Source organism: Pagrus major, chromosome 9, assembly GCF_040436345.1.
Source record: "Pagrus major chromosome 9, Pma_NU_1.0".
Classification (NCBI taxonomy): Eukaryota; Metazoa; Chordata; class Actinopteri; order Spariformes; family Sparidae; genus Pagrus; species Pagrus major.
The window spans coordinates 26,165,848-26,186,500 of record NC_133223.1 but is presented as its reverse complement, the minus strand read 5'-3'; the positions used below and the strand labels follow the sequence as shown (position 1 = coordinate 26,186,500).

General features: G+C 39.0%; 1 protein-coding gene across 1 annotated transcript in view; it reads right to left on the bottom strand.

Annotated features, from left to right (window-relative positions):
• pard3bb (par-3 family cell polarity regulator beta b) overlaps positions 1 to 20,274 on the bottom strand; it is a 215,910-nt gene extending 195,636 nt beyond the window's left edge. Inside the window, exons 1-2 of the mRNA XM_073473008.1 lie at positions 19,189 to 20,274; positions 6,525 to 6,626 (exon numbers count right to left, since the gene is read on the bottom strand). Coding sequence (XP_073329109.1) covers positions 6,525 to 6,626; positions 19,189 to 19,305 — 219 coding nt within the window. The 5' untranslated portion in view covers positions 19,306 to 20,274. The remainder of the gene's footprint in view (positions 1 to 6,524; positions 6,627 to 19,188) is intronic.
• Between the last annotated feature and the right edge of the window lie 379 nt (positions 20,275 to 20,653).

Below are 20,653 nucleotides of genomic sequence, written 5' to 3'. Positions count from 1 at the left end.
ACTTCAAGTTTGATCAATTCAAAGTGCATTTTAACAGGATTAACGAGGCAATTTACAAACAGTTCTACAGGAAATCGCACAATTGTGGAACTGAAGGGCCTAACTGACTTCAACATCACTGAGAAGGTGCCCATTGGAGAACAACAGGAACATCAGAGATCAATCTCTTCTTTCTTGATGTTCATGCCAGATTTGTTAACATAAGAAATTAATCTGTGACGACATTATTGATGCGCAGATCAGGGGAGGGATACAAGAAAGTTTCCAAGGCGCTGAATATGCCACGCAGTACAGTGTCAATCATTAAAATATGACAAGAATATCTGAAGCTCCTTAAACCGTTTCTGATCAAGTATTTACTAAAGAGATCTATCTCTAATCTTAATAAACGGTGTATCCTCTAACATGAATATTGATGCTGTGGGACCAATGCCTTTGAAGTGAGCGCAGCTCATTCACTCATGAATGTAACCATTTTGCTAGAAGCAGAACCAAGAGGAAACCCTGCTGAAGGCTAAAGGTATATAAATCTCAGTGAGGATGTGATTTAAACCGTTTGCTATGTTTTGTGCATTTGTGCGTCTACCTATCTAAATGAACCTGTCAATGGGATAAACAATGACTGGCACAATTACCCATTAAGCTTTGTGTTTCAAGAGCCTTTCCACAGTGGGAAGTTTTTCCTAATATTTCAAACATGATGCATTATTCGTATCAGAAATTACAGATTACTTTCACCATAATTGTATCATATTGATATATCTGATATAATACTGTGTTATCATGTTACAAATTGGCTGTCTTAATGTCTAATTTAAAAACAGACAAAATGATCATTATGTACAGTAGTTTTGTGTACATACTGTCAAATCAGATATGTGAAAAACAAACATATCAATATCGTGATATTGATTTATCACCTTGTCCACAGCACTTCTTAACATATCTGTTGCCTGAAACTACTGACAGTACTATAGACATTTGTTGCTGTGCATTATGTCTGTGACTGATTAAATAAATGTCTTAAAATAAGCCTTAAGAAGACAAAGTTCAACTGGAGCAGTTTCACAGTGTGTGATGATTGGAAGCTTTTAATTAGTCTCTTCCACATTACTTGATAACATGAAGCCTGCTGTGTGTGCAAAGCATATACACTACATATGAACACACAAATTCACAGACTGCATACTAATAAACTCATGGTATGGGTTGCCAAAGGTGTAAATGGATGCTTGCTGTCATCATGTGTGTGCATGCTAGAAAAAAATATACTTATGTTTAACACTGATGTGTGCAAAGGGACGCATGCTCTGTGTGTGTGTGTGTGTGTGTGTATGCATGTGTGTGTGCATTTCATCAAGAGTCTGTGTTATTAATGTCCCACAACAAACATCAATATCACACATGGTAACAGTGTTTCTCCCCTCTCACTCCATTACCAGCTAACCTTTTAAACAAACCCTCGTCTCTGTGAGGCTGTTTCTGCAATACCTACAAGATTGGAAAAATACATTAGGAATTACACGTCCAGCAACACAGAAAATGCTGATGGGAATCCATACTTCCTGCTTACTTTTCATTTTCTTTGGCATAAAGCTGTGAGCGGGTTTGAAAAACAACGTGCAAGGGAGACATTAGGGTAATGGAGAAAAAAGGTGGGGGTGTGGGTGGTGGTGGTCTAAAGGTAAACTTGCATGCACACCACACACAAAAATATTTTCCCCACAATATTTTCCACCTGCTATAGTCGTATCATTTCCTTGAGGTCAGAGTAAGGCTGCACAATTATGCTGCTCGATTCAAGGATTTTGGGTCAATATTGAGATCATGATTATTTAACATGATTACTTAATGCTGGAAATATGATGCATTTTTTTTTGGGATATCCTGAAACTTGTCTGTGTGGCTTACAATCATAATAATAACATAAAATCATTTCAAATATGATGTATATTATGGTGTCATTTTTATTTGGTATATAAAATGTGAAAAGGGATTACTGAACAGCAGCTCTCTTGTTCTTTTTGGCCACTTCAAGCACCGGTACTGCAACCGCACAGATAGACACGTTTCAAAATCTCAGCAACAGCTCACTTGGCCACAATGAGCTGAACTAAGCATGCTACAGTCGAGCTAAGACTGAGTTTAGGCTTTTAGAGAGGGGCCTAATCAACCCGCTGTAAAGGAAAAGGGAACGCTGGATTTTTAACAAAAGACAAAACAAGAACATCATTGCAAAACAGGACGCGGCAGAGCAATCGTTTTATCTATTATCTTGTTTTCATAATCAGTAGAAGCCAAAATCATACTTAAGCATTAAATTGTATTAATTGACCAGCCCGAGGTAGGAGTGGGGTTATGTTGTGGGTTTTGCAACTGAACAAGATTTCTGATTTTGTCACTCAACCATCCAAAGCCTTGGTTTGTTAGGAGAAATAAATCACAGCATCTAATGTACATTAGATGTAGCTTCTGACACACCTAGGTGGTTTTCACTGTGCTCATAGGCTTTGAGCTAAGCTCTGTTCTAGACACACAGAGAAAAAAGCTACAGAGATTACTATCAATCCACTCATTAAACAAAGGATAAGATAATTGTAAGTTTGCTTCCCAAAATAACAGTGTTGTATAAACATGCTGTGCTGCTGTGCTTTTGTTTGCTGGCATAACACTTCAGGCTGTTTTGAATGGTATAGTTGTTTGCCTTATACTAATATATTGCTGTTATATACTACAGCATTTTTCTATCTTTCTATCCTAGATATACTGACATACGTGTATACCAAGTATACAGGCATATACAGATACATGCCTTCAATTTAAACAGCACACATACACAGATTTCCTCACACCCTCGAACCTTCATAAATTTGAGCCCTCTCTTCTTCAAATGCCTCACTCGGGTATATTTCAGCTGTGGATTTTTGAAACTGTATTTTTGACCTCCGTCTTCAGCAGACCTTTAAAAATCTTCTCTGTTTTCTTTGTGGTTATAAACCCAAAGCCAGGCAGTCTGAGTCTGCCTACAGTAAAACACTCATCTGGGATTATGAGCCATTTATTAATCTCAGCTCAGTAATACTATGAGAGCCTCGCTTCAGAATCCAATGAATATTTCACACTTTCATTTCATATGCAATCTCTGTGCTCAGAAGTGTGTATTTCTGGGTATCATTCTGTGCGGTTTATTTTTCTGTGTGTGTGTCTGTGTGTCTCTCGCCAAATGTGTGTTTGGGGAATGATTGTGTGGCACTTTATTTGATCTCAGTATTGAAATGTGTATTTTGTAGTATGTGTGTGCTTTTATATTACGTTTTTGCAAACGTATTTCAGTTTTGTACAGCTTCACTGCATTCAAAGGATATTAACAAAAAGCATTACTATCCTTTTTGAGAGAATATGAGGAGACAGTTCAAAACATAGAGACAAACTGCCCTCCTACACACACACAAACTTACGCTGACAGTCATTTTAACTCATCCTCGATGCATAAACCTGCTAAACCAGCTTCAAGTCTGGATCCAACATTCAAATGATCCAACACTTATCTGATCATTTTACTTCAAGCCAGACTGATATACTTCCCCTTCTCTGATAACAACTTAATGTTTCCTCAAATAATGTTCACAGTGAACTGACTACACTAAATCACCACCATCACTGATCTAAGTAGCTTTTAGCTCAGTCAGCTCAGCTGTGATCCATAGTTTGTTACTCCCTTGTAATAGTCATATTAAATGACAATAAATGCCAAAAAGATATTCGATCTGATCAATCGAATGACCTGCTAACACCAGACTGGATGTACTACTGAATTTTAAAAAAGCCACAATCAATGCTGAACTTCAGGCTGTGTTACTAGTGATGCTTCAACTTACAGACGCACCGACTGAAATGCATTTAAAAAGACACAAACTAACTGACTGAAGTGATTATAATCAGCAAAGTGATCCCAGAGTTACACCTCTTCTTCACACAACAAGGAAATAATAGTTTTTATGTAGTGATCTTATACAATAAGAATCTCAACAACTTTATATTGGTTCAGTCACTGTCTATCCTACATTATCAAACTGATATTATTATTATATTTTATATGATTATATATTATACTGTATTATACTTTTTGTTTATCTATTTTATTTTCCCTTTCATATGAGGATTGAGATCATTTGTTTATTACAGTGACCTGAGGAGGTTGGTTAAGGTAATGAAAACATCATGTTTTGGTTTAAAATACCTGTTTGGGTCACCACAAACATGGCACAAGATGTTCCAAGGTCTTTTTAAAACACCCGGCTGGAAATGGACTCAGGGTCTCCTTAAAAGCATCCAGTAGTGTCACACTTGAAAGCTGAAATACGGGGTCGAACTGCAGTCACTGGCTTGGCAGCCTTCTCGCCTGTAACTCCACCACCATCCATTTATCTCCTGATACATGATGTAGAAATGTCAATATGGTATGTAGCCTATGACACGTACAAAGGTGAACATATCAGTGCTTTGCAGAAAAGTTAACTGCCAACATTTTATGCTGGTGACTGGGCTGAATTGCTGCCACATTAACGTAAAGGAGTGCATGTCTTAAAAGGGGCTATAAATAGCTTTTACTGGCATGTTTGTGACACTTTATCTCCATAGTAACAGCAGAAATCAGTACCTACTGGAAGCAGGGGCATTTGGCTTTGTGCCAACTTTTTGCCCTACTGCCCTGGAAACCCTTAAAGGTGTAGTGCATGAATGTACTGCATCGCATGACTGTTAAAAAATACAGAGCACTGCACTGTGAGATTGTGAGCAGACAGTAGTGTAGATGCCACAGACAGTACTGTTTTCCTTCCATTGTGGAACTTTTGGGTGGCAAAGGGGAAATTTGCAACAGTTGGACCAATGCATGCTGCTCTCTAGGTCTCCACAAAACCATAGCAACAGGCTCTCGTAATAGTAATCCCCTGGGTCAGTTCCTGGTCTCCTGACTCTGTTATTACTCCCGTCACAGAGGAGTCATAGTGCTCCTGGGCTGCAGCTTAGTATGACATGTAACAACCCCCCGCACACACACTTTGAAACATTAGAGCTCATCAGGAAAACTCATCCAGCATAGAAAACAATCAAGGATGTAAATATTTCTAAAATGTCATGTTTGTTTAGTTCTCATCAGACACATTTCTACAGCAGGTCTGTGTTAACCTTGTCAAGGCAATAATGCCGATGATAACACAAGATTATAAACATTTTCATGTTGCAAGACTCAGGCGAACAAAGTTATTTTGGTCACAAGATCTAAAAGCCAAGATCTGAACAGAGGCCTGAGTCCTGTTTAGAGAGAGAGAGAGGGATCACTTCAGTACTTCCCAAAGGTTCTTTCAGCCCCGAGAGAAACTGCCAACTAATGCAACTTTGTTCTTAATTAGTTCAAAGAACCTCCAACACATCCTGCAGTATTTATACACCCTTAAAGGCATACAGTATGAGCCAAGGACAGGGAAATATACTGTACATTATATTTTCTAGCCAGTAGCTTCTTCTTTAACTTTTTTTAAGCTGTGACCTAAATGAAATATTCAGTACACCATAGGACACGGGCTCATTAAAACATGTTGATACTGTTTTAATGTTCAAGAGGCACCAAGAGAAAGTTTACGACTCATTTAAGGTCCTAAGTCATGGTTCAAAAAGCCCTTAATGTAGAACATTCATCACGTTCTTATAACACCGATGTCCATAAAATGGTATGAAATAAAAGTCAATTTTCCAAAGGGGAAAATGAAAAATGACACGTTCCTCAGGGGAATAAAGAAAAAATGGGGAATATATGGATTGAGTTTGCTAAGTCTCCAAAAGTGAATTGCTAATGACACTGCCTAACGCTGAAGGCAAGTTAAAACCTTTTCCCTTTGAATTTTGCTTGTGAGGCAATATTCCATCCAAGGAGTAGCTTATAGGCCGCTGCAGCTCAATATTCTTGAGTGGGAACACACACACACACACACACAAGATACCCACTTTTTTCTACAAGCACACGCACACACACTGGGTTATGAGACTAATTAATAGGTATAAATCAAAAGGATCATATGCATTATGTAGCAGATATCAAAAGGTTTGAAGGGTTAAAGATGGTTGATTTTGTAGCTCTGTGTAGAGAACAAGAGCTGCCCACCACTTGTTCCTCCTCTTTGTGGACTGCCTGGCCGGATATTTGGTTAGTCACATCATGCGTGTCTGTGTACTCTGCTTACCGTTGGTCATTCAGGAAACAGGCCATTTTAATTAAAGGCTATTAAAGTCTAACCTCACACGAGTTAGTTTCACTTCACGGGTATTAATTAAGAAGATAAATGTGACACGGCTGTTTGTGGTCAGCTTAAATCCACATAAAACCACTGAATTCCTTGTTCACAGTTTCTGTTCTTTTATATTAAAGGAAGTGAAAATAAATGAAGTAAAACTCTATCCAACCAATCTTGTTGATTACTTTATCAGATTTAAAGCAGGAGCAAACACAAAAAAGATGTTCTTACCTTGTCCTTGTCCTCCACCAGATCACTGAGAATGTCATCTGGGTCCAGAATCCCCCCGTCACAGTATTCGACATGATGAGTCCGAACCAGAAAATCTCCTTCCTATAACACAGGACACAAGCAATGTGAATAAACAACTTCATATGTGAATAAACCTGACACCAGCAGATGATCTCCCCATTAAAGTTATAGTACACACACATATGTATCTGAATAATCTTTAAAACACTGTAGGTGTCAGTCACCATCAAATCCCGTTCTCATTAAATCACCCTCTAATTAAATTAAGCCACAAGCGCAAAGGCCTCACTAGCAAAATTTGATTACTAATGGTTCATTGTAATTTATAAACACAATCCACAAGGTGTTGCATGTTGTTAATCACAAATACGGGTATCATTCAGACTAGTGGAAGCCCAGAAACTTCTATCTTGTATCTAAAAGTCCTCAATCAGGACTCAACACTAACTTTCAAAAGTGGTTGCCAAAAGTTAAAATATGGTTGCAATTTTTAGTCACCATATATTCTGAGTATTTAAGATGCTATGCAGTTTATAATCAGATAAATAAGATGTGACATTAAGGAGCAAAAAAAATAATCTTTGTAGCTTGTCCAGTGGGGTGTAATTGATGTGTCACTTATTGAGGTGTATGCTGTACACGCTTTGCAGTATAATTTTCCATCTAGCTCAAAGCTGGCAGGATATTTCGCCGCCCAAGGCTTCACAAATTTCCTTGTTGTTCTTAGTTCAGATTCCTCTGGTTCTTTGTCAGCTGAATCACTTTGCACATTAATTTGTAATGTTGTCAAACTGTTCACCTCACAGTCAAACAACTTAATTTGCTTTGCCGTGGCCTCTAAAATAGGGTGCCTGTGTGCATGCGAGTGAATGCCGCATTGTCCGGTTCTGGTTTCAAGTGCAACAGCAATATTCAATTGCCATTAATGCAACAAATATAAAAAAGACATAATGGACGAGACAATAACTCATGATGGGATCATTGAAAATGCATGAAGGAGAAAGGCAGTTTCAACTCTTTTAAAACATGGTTTGGGATTTTATTCATCTCAATGGATACAAAATCAGTGCCCACAGCAAAAGGCCTCCCGACTGGTCACCGACTCCCTCCCTATGCTCCTGATTTACAGTATAAACCTCTCCTTGTTTAGCTCCCCATCCCCACTCCCTCAATTTCTGCCCTGTTCCTTGTTTCCTTCCTCCTTACATCTTCCCCATCTTTCCCTCTGTGCCTCGTTCAGATTACAACTCCAGCCTGGCTCTTTCTCTCTCCCTCCTCACTCCCGCTCTCCGCTGTGTTGGGTCTGTGATTAATGACATCGACACTGCACTGGACAGCTGACTACATAGAGCTGGTTGTTGAACAACATATTGAGACAACACTCACATCCACGTGCACGAGTACACACAGAAACACACAAACAGCCTCAGGAAAGGTATGACTCAAAATGTTACATGGGGCTGCTCCATTAAATCACTTTTTCAGGGTCAGGTGCTTGTCAATGCCTCTCAAAAACTCCCATCAGGGAGAGGGCAGGACAGAGCAAGGTGTTCTGTGTCCCTGGATATCACTGAAAGTCTCGCTGTCAATAACAGTTCCTGCAATAAACCTGGCACTACAGCAATAAATTACTTTTCAAATATGTTTACACTTTGGTTGATAATTAGCAATATGCCAGTTGGCAAGTGTATCGTATCAACAAATGAAGGGATGATAAAACGTTGTTTTTTCAAATGCCAATATTAAGGCAATTTTGGCTAACTATCAAAACTAAAATAATATTTCAGAAAAATCATCTTTAGAATCTGTGGGTTACAAGGTTCATGGATCTGATACCCTGCATTTTAATTTTCCATATTTCTTTTCACCAAAACTTCACTCTGCGCTCTATATGAGTAGTTAACTTTATGGATACAATTCAGCTTGTGATATGAAATATAAGATAATGAAAAAAGGAACATGATGCTGTGGTATTTGTCAAGTTGGGTTCTTTCAATAACACCTACGACTACTATGAGCACCACCACTTTTATTGAACATCACTCAACAGCATTAGCAGTAGGCTAATTTAACCATAACTGTCTCCATTTGGACACACGCCCCTTGTGACCACTGAACACTGAAGTAAAGTGTTAAGGGTTAATATACAAGATGTAATGTTTTTCTTTGATATTAAGTCTAAGTCTTCCATTTTGCCGTTTCACTAGCATGCTGTTACATAACTCCCCCCATCCCCTCCTTCAGACCACCTGTCAGTGATCTCGAGTGACCACAACTGGACGATATGATAATAGATCAATTATCTAATAGATACATCTGTCAATTTTTACATTCATACATTAGATCTGGTTAAAGATGCATCTTCCTTTCTCACCTGCACAGAAAGGTTTTGGAATATCAGGTAATTTAATTGGTGAAAGCTTTAAGTTAAAAGATAAGTGTAAGAGTTACTACACAATTGTTCTGCTTTGAAAATATGTCATGTCTGTCTCAGTTATTCATCCAACTTTTTCCTAATGGGTTGGAAAAACACAGAAAGCAGGATTTAAAACAAAGAACATTTTAAAATGCTTTGTGTAGTAAGCCTATAAATAAGTAAAAGGTGACATGCTTATTTTATAGTAAAAACACTGCTATTACACCATACTTCTTTCATAAGTCGACTGAGATACTTATGTGTTACGCAAAACATACAAAGTTTGATGAGTTTAGTCATTCTTCACTGTCACCTGGCAACTGCTGATATATTGAACAAGTAACTAACAAACATGGTTGTTTGCTTACTTAAAATAAAGCATTTATCCCAAGTTAAACATACCCTGGGTCCATAGAAAAACACATTTCTTTTTCTATTATGTCACAAAACCAACTACCATTCAACCATTACTGTTACACAAGACTCTGACATTGTGGGTGTTTATACTGTTAAATTGTCTCTCCCTCCCTTCTGGAATTCATTGTATGACTCCATTGTAACACTGACTTGGGCGACACCCGGGCCAGATGTATGAGAGAGAGAGAGAGAGAGACAGAGAGAGAGAGAGAGGTTTTCAAACATCATGGTTACATTGTTTTACTCTCTCTTTTTTGCACAGCATTTATCTTGCTCGAGCACTATCAGTCAGAGTTTTGGGGCATATTAACTCTGGTACAACACGTGAATGTTTTTTATTATTACTAGGGAAAATTCTGCCCATAACATCTCACAGAGACCAGTGTTCCTATTACCGCTTGGGCTTCAGGATGAGTTACAATAGTTTTACATTTTGTCTATGCTGGTTTAATGGGAAGTCCTCAATCCATCATGCCCATACAAACAGTGAGTCACTGCACAAGCAACCTCACTGATGCCTTGACAAAAAGAGAAGATTAACTCCATGTTTTACCTTCTTATAGAAAACACAGCTCCAGAGAAGTATTAAGGTGATATTTTCATTAGTTTGCTAATCTTTTATGTCAACAAAGCCCACCTTCGTTATCCTGTAAAGGTCGCCCTCGGGGTGCCTGGGGGCCCCTGCTGACCTGCAGTACAGTTCACACATCCAACTATACATTTCACTTTTCATTTCAGTTAATATTCGGCTTTAGAGGTGCAAGGTCCCAAACAAATTAGCAATTTATCAAATTACAAAAGGCCAAATGACACATTGCAAACATGGAGCTTTCAGGCACCCTGGAGATCTGTGGCCTCAGGGCAGTTTGCTCGCTTTGCTCACTTAGCTAGTAGTCTAGCTCTCTGTGCAGTGTACTGTTTTATTTGAGCTGGAGTAAATCTTTTTCTTCTTATTATGCAGTGCTCCTGCATTAGCGCTTAAAACAATTTGTCGAGGGACAAAATATATTAGAATTAAAAACCATATTAGTAATTTATCAAGCAAAAAACAAAATAATTTGTTAAGTCATTTGATGTCATACGATCACAAAAGCAAAGCTGCTTGCTTTTCTGCATTTCTTGTTATTAGAAGCCATATTCAGACATGGAACAGGCAACATTGTTGGCTTAATTCATCTGTCAAAGTGATGCTATTTTGTCACTCTGATGAGATATGTTATGTTTATGTTCCTTACATTATGAATGTGGCAGAATTACTTTTAACATCTTTAGTTGCACTGTTTTATCTGAAAATAATCTTATAACTCGATCTAATTGATCCAATGTGAGCCTTGGGCTGGTCACATATAAAAGTCACTCTAAAATATGCAGTTATATCTTGGAAAAAGACATTAAGACATTTATTAGGCAATGAAGTATGGACTCCACGTGACTCAGGCCAATATTTGGTGTGGTGTGACAACCATTTTTGCCTCATGCTGTGTAACAAATCTCCTTTGCATTGAGTTGATCAGATTGTTGATTGTGTGGCCTATGGAAATTTGGGTCACTTCTCTTCACTGGACAAACCGATCCAGAGCAGCATAACAAACTCAAAGTCAGGTGAGTATGCACGCCGTAGTTGGGAAAATTTCAGCTTCCAGGAATTTTGTGTGGATAAATGGCATAACGATGGGCTTCAGGATCTTGTCATGGTATCTCTGTGCAATCAAATTGCCTTAATTTCCAACGAAAATTCATCAATGAAGAAAGCACTTCTCAAAAATGCCTTTGTGAGGACAATGAGCAGGCAGATGAGCTAAATTCCCCAAGCTTCTCAAAGCAAATTCTCACAATTATCCGTAGTTGTAACACTTAATCAATTTGTGAATGACCAGCATTATTTAAGATGTTTAAAACTGACCACTGCAGATGTAAGCCAGGACACATGAATCACAATTAAAATTAAAGGTCTCGATTACAGAAGGAAAACGAGACCTGTGCTTGTTTTTAGGTCAACAACCATCTTTGATCTCTTTTTACAATAGGAAAGCCGTACAGCTAAAGAGACGAGAAATGGAAAGCTAGAGAGATAAGAGCTGTGAGCACACTGATCTAATCTGATATTCAGGGGGAGTGCAGGGATAATGTGTTACATATTTTTTGTGAACTGCAGAAACCCCATGCCTCCATGTCTGGCAGTTTAAAAACCTACAGGGACATTTAGATATTGTAGGACTAAAGATAAGAGTTGTAAACACACTGATCTAATCTGAAATCAAGGGGATTAGCATTTAATACAGCTTTTTGCTTGATACTATTACAGATAATATTGGGCAATTTTAGGTACTTGACTCTCAGGATATGATCTAGAAATTATTATCAAGTCGTAGTAAAATCCCACCAGAGTTAAAATACCATGTAGATCTGTCAGTGTTAGGTATGTGTTTAACCCCCCACCTCTCCCCCAATCTTTATCTCTCAACAGTAGGCCTTTCTAGTCTTGCAGTTGACACAAGAGTTTGGTATGCATGCTGTCGTCAAAACTGGAGGCAGTGCAAAGAAATGGACATGGTCACACCACATGACACTGATGTGGGTCACTTTGCTCCCTCTATAAAATCATCCATCCACTGCACACACTTGCAGCTGAATACTGTAATAGGTTGATTCTGTAGCAGCTCACATTACTAACAACAGAGCAAACAAAAAAAACTCGGTTTATATTCAGGTGTGGAATTATCACAATGTAATCAAAAAGGTCAGTTATGTCATTAATGCTGCAAAGTATTGGTTTATAGAGGCAGGAGGTACTGATGCAGTGGAAAATAACTGAATCTGAGTTAGATTGTCTCTTGACCCATCTTGATACCACGCAGGAACAAAGCTTGTCTTTTCTGAAAAGCAACGCCAGAAAATTGCTGAAGGAAATGCCATGGCAACCATTACTCACCGTGTTAACACTTCAGCATGCCAAATTTAAGCGGTGCAAAAGGCGATTTTTCACTCATCTAATGAGGCAAAGTGCATCTTGATCGTTTAAAGTCAGATTTCATTGGCATGTTAGTAACTACTAGTCAGAATTCATAAATGTTTTTTTAAACACTGTCTGATGAGCAGCAATCCTTAGGTAATTCATGTGGCATGTAAAGCATTTAAATTGATCAATGATTATATTTACCAGCCAGGATGATCTGCATACAAGGGTATTCATTCTTGTATTATAATGGCTTAGCTATGGCAAGCTTGTCAGGCTAATTTAGAAAAGCATGTGTGCCGTCACAGGCTCCGAAACTTGGAGAATAGAATAGAATAGAATAGAATAGAATAGAATAGAATAAGGTCCAACATCGTCCTGTGAACAACTGAAAGAGAGAGATAGATTTGTCCCCAGGTAACCTCGGGGGAAAAAGAGATTTTTGTATGCATGTATGTACTGTATGTCATACTGTTACTGTAGTACAATTACTGGTTGAATTACTGGTTGAATACTGGTTGAATGCGAGACCTACGAAAAATGTGATGCCTTCAAATCCGAAAAGTTGGCAGGAAACTCACTGTCAATGGGGAACACACCCTATTTTTTCCCTGATAATGCTACATTGTGAATCCGTTTTGTAATCAGGAAGAGTAGAGCTAATTAGCTGCTACCTGTTAGCAGCAAATAGAGATAACAGAGCTAAAAACTAATGAAGCTAATGGCTTACCACTGCTAGAGCTAACAAGAGGTAAAAGTATTTTGAATGCTAGTACTTTTAACTACCAACTATAAAAGACAATAACAAAGCAAAGAGACAACATTTTGATTTTGGGACTGTTTGGGACGAATAGAATAGAATAGAATAGGTGTCAGGCTGTATGAACACATTCCTGCAGTATGTCTGCAAAGACAGCGGCACGTGTCTCCTCCCTTCTCCTCCCTCCCCTCCTCAGAAATAATTGCCTGTGCTCTGGCATGACGCCAGAATGTTTTACGGTTTGATCAGCTTGTTTGGCCACGCCTCATCAGCATTCCTTTCCCTGGCTAATGAAAATACAGCACACACCCACATAGGATGGGACCCTTTGTTACACATCCACCTTGTAATGTACATGTGCAAGTGTAAACATACAAAAGTGTACACAACCTTACAAAAGGTACTTGTTTCTATACTTATGAAATACGAATAGAAATATCTATCTATACAACCATGAAACTCACAGCACCAACATGGTGTCTAATATAGATAAAGTCCAATAACAGAATCATATACTGAATATATATACATATATTTTAGAGACACAATTTATTCCATATTCATCGTAAAAAAGGCATATATATGTTGATGTGATTGTCCAATTTGAACCACATAAACAGGCATCCATAAACACACAACTACACACTTGTCTGTTTTGCCAAAGGTAATTAAGAAGTCTGTCAACAAGCTGATAACTTCCTGACAACTCCCCACAAAAAAAGACCTCCGCTCCCCTCCCTCTCGTCTCTTTCTGCGTCCACGCTTCCTCTTCACCCTGCTACGCCAGCTATCTCCCTTTTTACATTCACCATCTTTGTTCTGATTACTTCAGAAGGTTCATTCATTTCCTCCCTGTTACCTCTCTACAAGAACCTTGTGTACTATTGTTTTATTTGCTATTGGATACTATCATTCTCCTTTTCCAATGCCACAATTTCTGCTTTGCCTCCGTGTTCATCCATCAAGAGTGATAGCTCCATATTATAGCTGTCAGCAAGCTGTTTATGCCTCTTGATTTTATAACAAATTATTACAGAACATGGTGCACTTAGTTGCCTGATTTAATGAGTGAGGTGAATAGCAATTAACCTCATAATCAGACACTTGCTGAGTGACAAGACTACTGACTGACTCCCTTCAACAGTATAACCCCAACCTTCAGCTTGGCATACTAACTACTACACATGTCTAGAATCTGTCTGAGTGGTTGTAATGGAAGCACGGGTACCAAGACGTACTTCAGTAGATCGGTATTGGCTAAATTAAATCCAGCCAAATTCATTTTCGTTCTAGTGCTGTCTAATTATCTATAAAATCATATTGTTATTAACCCTAACCCAATTTTTGGGCAACAAGGTATATATTTTAAGTAGTAACTAGGCAGCCAAAATGTCGTTCAATACATTCAGATACGTTGTACGTGTCATACATACCATATTGACGTACATGCCATGTTATGTCTTGTTATGCTCACATATATATCAGCTGACTAGCATGCCGGGAGGTAGAGGTGATGGTGGTGGAGGTACAGCTACACAAGAAGGCTGCCAGTGACCACTGATTAAGCCTGTGTTTCAACATTTGCAAGTGTGAAACTGCTGGATATTTTTGACAAGGGGCCATGGCATTTCAACGTTTGTTAAAAAAAGACACCACTGGATATTTTTATGGAGAGCTAAGGATAATTTCCAGCCGATTTTTGGGCTTTACATGAGCTGACTCTGCAGAATACTTAGAAGAGACTTTTCAATGCAGTAGTAGCATGATAAAAGTCTGGTGTATCCTCAGCTCTCTCTTGTTGTCTTTTATTTTCTTGTCCCATGTGTCTCTTTTATCCCTGTTTTGATTCCATGCTTGGTAACACAAAGGGGTATACTAATTCTAATAATTGGGCTGTGATTAATGCGAAACCCAAAATAAAAACCAAAGCAACTAAAAAACAAAACAAATCCTCTTTGAACTGAACTTAAGACTAAACCTCAAGGATCCCCTCACTAAAACGTTATGTTAATGCCTACTCTGAGTGTTAGCACCTCTTAAGCACTGCTGTGGGAACGCCAACAAAGTAACTGATAAGAGTGAGTTGGCTACATTGGATGCACGCAGGAACACACAAGATTAAAAAAATGTTTTTAATACAAGCCGCATACTTTCTGATTAGAAGGAAGCAGATAGGGGGAGGGGAAGAGAGGGAGCTACGTACAGAAAGCGAGCTGTCTCTGTGACAATTTAAAAACATGATTTGCCTAGCACTGGGAGGGAGGATTAGGGACTGGACTGCTCTACAACACACACATATCCTGCCTTTCTAATCCTGGAACACATTAACAGCAATAATTACACAGCTACAACAGATTAGTGTTGCAGGGAAATGACTGAGTGATGGGAAGAGAGTGAGAAAAATACACAGAAACAAATACAAAGGGAGAGGAGGGGGTGAGCAGTTAAAGAGAATACATATTCTCCATCCCAGAAAAGGAGGAGGAGAAAGAAATTCAGGAGGAGGGAGTCACAGAAGGTAAAAGGGGAGACAAAAGCAAACAAAAACAAAAGGAGAGTATTTAAAATTTCAAACAACAAAAAAGGAGAAGAGAAAGTGGCCAAAACAATCAAAAAGTGGGAAGACAATGACGGCAAAAGGAGAAGTAAAAACAGAAATTACAAAGGGAGATTACAAAATGCTGACAAAGGTGTGGGAGAGAGTAGGAAGAGCGAAAGAAAACAGAAGAAGAAGAGCCGTGGGAGAGCAGGCCAAAACGCACGCAGCGTGCATGTGCTTAACAAGGCACTGCATTCACACATACAGGAAACAAAGCATTTATACACTCCGAAGCCTAATCGATATAGCAGGGAGGTGCATCATTGCACACATAGCTCAAGGAAAACACCTGGAGCACTCACTCTGCCTCTCACTGAACATTAATAACACTTAATAAGTTGTCTGAATGAAAATTAAGATTAATTTGTCTTTAGAAAGTGTAGTATAAAGTATATCCCCCTGATGTTTTTCTTTGACTTATCTACTCAGTAAGTCAAAAATGTAATAACTCAAGAAAAGAAATATATTTTTCTATGCATCTCCATTGTCCATGTCGTGGCACAAGCATAAGTAGAGCTGCAACCATTATTAGTTGAAAGAATATTAATCAGCAACTATTTTGATAATTAATTCATCGTGTCTGTCATTTTTCCAGCTAAATATTCAAATCAGTTTCCTAAATGTGAGGATTTGCTGCTTTGTTGGTCATCTATGACAGTAGAAGGAAAAACTCTGGGTTTTGGACTGTTGGTTGGACAAAAGAAGGAATTTGAAGACATCAATTTGGGCTCTGAGAAAGCTTATTGACATTTTATAGATTAAACAATTTATCGATTCACAGTGAAGATAATCGCCAGATTAATTGATAATGAAATAAATCATTAGTAGCGGCTCTAATTACCGTGTAAGTTAACGGAGCAATGACGTTAAAGTCTGATCACAAGAACTGGACACATGAAAGAAAAGCTAGCTAGACTCCCTCCTTTGTATAATATGGGAGGAACACGAGTATACACAGGATCTGTCAGTGACTTAGAAGATGCACATTGAGTAAACAAGAGTTATGTCTAGTCGTCATCACAACTAGCTTCTGTTTTCAAAGTGTTTGCCTCGCTAGCAAGCGCAGGTGGAACAAATTTCACTCATGATGCCTCTGTTCCATCACATGTCTCAGCAAAGCAATGCACGTGAGCCAGTATGCACAACACTGTGACCCTGGAAGTAGCTCACCAAACAGGAATGCAGTATCAATTTTACCTGTGTTTGACCTGCTACAGCAGACAAATATGAGTAAAAAAGATGCAATATCATCACAGTTTATATTTCCTGACACAAAAAGTGAGATGATTTTAAATGTAATTGACTACTAAAGCTGTGTACACTGCTCCTGCTTATACCCAGTTGTTTAGCAATTTAAATAAATTTGAAATGTACGCTATTGATCTCTACTTCTAGCGGAACAGAGTTATCTCATGAAAAGAGAACTGGGGGAAGGAGGAAGTGTTGAAACAGGAATAAGAGTCCACATGAAAGGGAAGCCAGAGGTTTCCAGCTATGTGGAGAGCGATGTGGAAGGTGAAGAGGCTGATATGTAAGAGGAGGAGGGGAAGGGCTGATGTACAGGTAGATCAAAGCAGATTAAGAGGCAAAACAGGTAGAGAGAGAAAGATAAAGAGGAGGGTGGAAAATCCGAGTGATGTCTCAGTGTCTGTCTCACATAAACACAAAAACACACACACAGCTTCAACATCTCCCCCCTCAATCACAACCGCGGCCGTCTATCTATATGACTGGTGTGCTCTTTGAATAATGGAGCCAATATGAAGCGAGTCACTGAGAAGATTTGGTCGTCTGATGGGGGTCACAGGGTTCCTGCCCTGAGAGCAGCACGGGGAATCAACAGCAGTCATAAAGGAATCGCCAGAGGGAGTCATTTGCATTTTACACTCACAACTAAAGTGGAAACGACTCATTTCTGCTCCTGTCTGCACCATCACAACTCATATCAGACATGCTTTTAATTTTTTATACAGCAATTATGGAGAACTGGACCTCCATGGCTTTGTCTAATTTCCCAAGACTTTGAGATGTGAAAATCATATGGCCCTTTCATGGTGTAAAAATGACAGAGCTTTCGATTATTCTTTTATGACTTCAGGGAAAACCTCAAATGTTATGAAAGAGCTGTTTCATAAAAAGTTATCTCGCCTCTTTCAGGAGTTCATAAAAATCTTTACACATTATTACAAAACTACTTCTGACAAATGAATATTGTCGCTAACTGATGACTGAAAAGTCAAATCGGCTCAGAAGAGTTAAAGTTACATTTGTTAACGTTCTTTCTTCATGTTCTTCGGCACACTGAACTATTTGGTATCAATGAAAATTAAACATGATTCGACAGCTACAGTGTTTTCCATCATGGGTTTTGTAGGGGATTTACAAGGTGAGTACATTTTGAGATGTACTTGCCACAATATCTGTTTGGAGTTACTTTCGAATCATAGTCCTTTTCTGTGAAGAGTAAACAAACCAAAACTGTAATGTCAACATTCACTGAAAGTATAATGCCGGTACCAGTCACAAAGACTCTCAACCAAGTTATTAATGACACTTATACTACTACTAATAATAATAATGATAAACCCCTTTTTTCTGGATTTGGAGCAGCTAGGGTATACCGTGGTATGAATATTGACAGTTATCATGACGTGTACATTTTCTCAGCTACAGTATTGAATAGGGCCTGATATATTGGCTGGTCGATCACAGATATATCAGTTTTGGTGTATATGTTGTCCGATTTTGACTTTTTTTTACAGAACCATAGTGCTGAAAAAAATGCTTGGGTTGATTATAATTCATAAATTCCCAGTTAACTTTACTATTTCAGTAAAATAGTCTGTAAAATATCCTGTCTCCATTACATACATATCTTTTTATATGTGTTTCATAACTACATTTGCTGGATCATTGAAAAAAATGTGTGTTTATGAATATATTTTGTGAATATAAGAATATCAGCCGAAATATCTACATCTGTATTTACACTACTGGTAGTAGGGATATTGGGATATGGGTGCATATAACAGTCAAATGAAATGTGGCGCTTTATTTATGGGGAGCAAAAATATTCACAGAACACTAAATAAAAATTTAGATATACCACAGAATATCAATCAAGTGAAATACTCCCAATATCCCTAACTAATTGTGGTTGTCTACATATTTACTTACTAATATTGGTATCACTATCCACTGTCAGATGGGGCTCTAGTATTGAATTCTATGGTGTTAGTGTTATTTATTAAAAACATATTTCAGGTTTACATCAGGTTTAATGTCTGTCAGTGCATAATATTGTGTAAAACTATGATGATGCCTTGGATCAAGCCTTGAAGAACCCCTCTGTTTTCATTCCTTCAGAGATCAATGTAGCTGATACTGATAATAATACCTGATCCTCGGAGCAGATATACCAAAACATGTAGTTCTGTGTCAGAAAGTTGAGTCTAATCGTGAAGAAAGGTGCAGTTCAAGATGTACGAACGGTACCTGCTCCAGGAGTTTTCTGTATCTCTGCGTGGCTTGCTGGATGAGGTCCCTCACGGTCCAGCCCTCCTTGCAGGGCACCACCACACCTGTCTGCCCAAATGTCACGGTCACCTTCATTATGGCACTTTCCACTTCATCCAAGACGCGGGGCCCTCTGGACGTGGAGGCGATGGTGATGCAGGGAGGCTCCAGAAAAGACTCGATTAAAGAGGCAGTGATGTGACCAAAAACACTGATAGTGGGCGGCTTGAGGTTAAAGACACTTACATCACTCAAGACAACTTATTCAAAAGTCACACAGCTTGTCAAAAAAACTGTGTCAAAGTGGTTTAAAGTCAAAAAAAGCTCCTTAATTAGACTGTCAGGTGTGTTTACTGTCAGTCCATCCCATTACTACCCACCACAACTCAAGGTAACAGTAATTACATCCAGCTCTGTTAGTGCTGCCTCATGCTACAGTCACCTGGGTCATCACTCCCTTTCTCATCATCTCACATCTCCAGTAGCATCCAACACGTGTTCACACTCTTCAGTTTGTCCATGTCACTTATTAACTTCAGTTTCCAGACAGGCTTTTCGTGCTGGAGCTGGAGTGTTAGCTGGTGTCATGTCATTTTCCTCCCTGAGAGTTACCGTTAACTTGACTCCACTTGACAAGAGAAAGCTAGCCTGTCAAGCTAGCTCCACTTTGGCTAAATATGGCTAGCTCGATACTGTAACCTGGTCCGCGTTAAGGCGACAAGCCGAGGGTGAGCGTAAGATATCCCCACGCTTACATGAGGTGATGTGTTTTCTACTCGTGTGCGAAAGTTTATCCGAAGTTTTGCGAGCTGACTCCCCCCCCCGCTAGCTAACATTAGCCACCTTAGCTGAACTTTGGAGGGAGGGATGCAGTCGCTGGGGCATCACTCCACAAGTTGTTTTCTTTCCTCTCGCAAGTTTTCCTTCTTCCGAGCATCCACTTCATCACCGACCCCGCTCAAGTGAGGCCACGTCGATGTTATTTTTTTGGTTGTTTTTTTTTTTACATTCCCGGTCGAGCTGGGAGCGAAGTGAGCGGACCGACAGCTCTGTGTGTTGGGAAAAGTTTTTGGGATTCCTTCACAGCCGTCCGCTCCTCCTGGCCAGTTCCTGACCAGCTCCTCCGCCGCTGCTCACTGTCACTTTCTTAAAGGGGAAGTGCTCCAGTTACTGTCGGGGGGGGAAAGTGTGCAGAGACAATGAGCAGTTCATGGATCCTCATTCTCTGCACGCCAGACAAAGAAAGAAAAAACAATCACTATGAGTTTATAACAGGAATGGTGAATGGGCTTGCATTTGCAAAGTCGACTTAAGTAAGTCACACAAACACACACACCACACACACACACACAATAAAGGATAAAGCTGCTGATATTTTCATTATTGTCAATAAATACCATGAAAAGATGTTCTCTGCAACTGCTCTCAACTCCACAGAGCATTA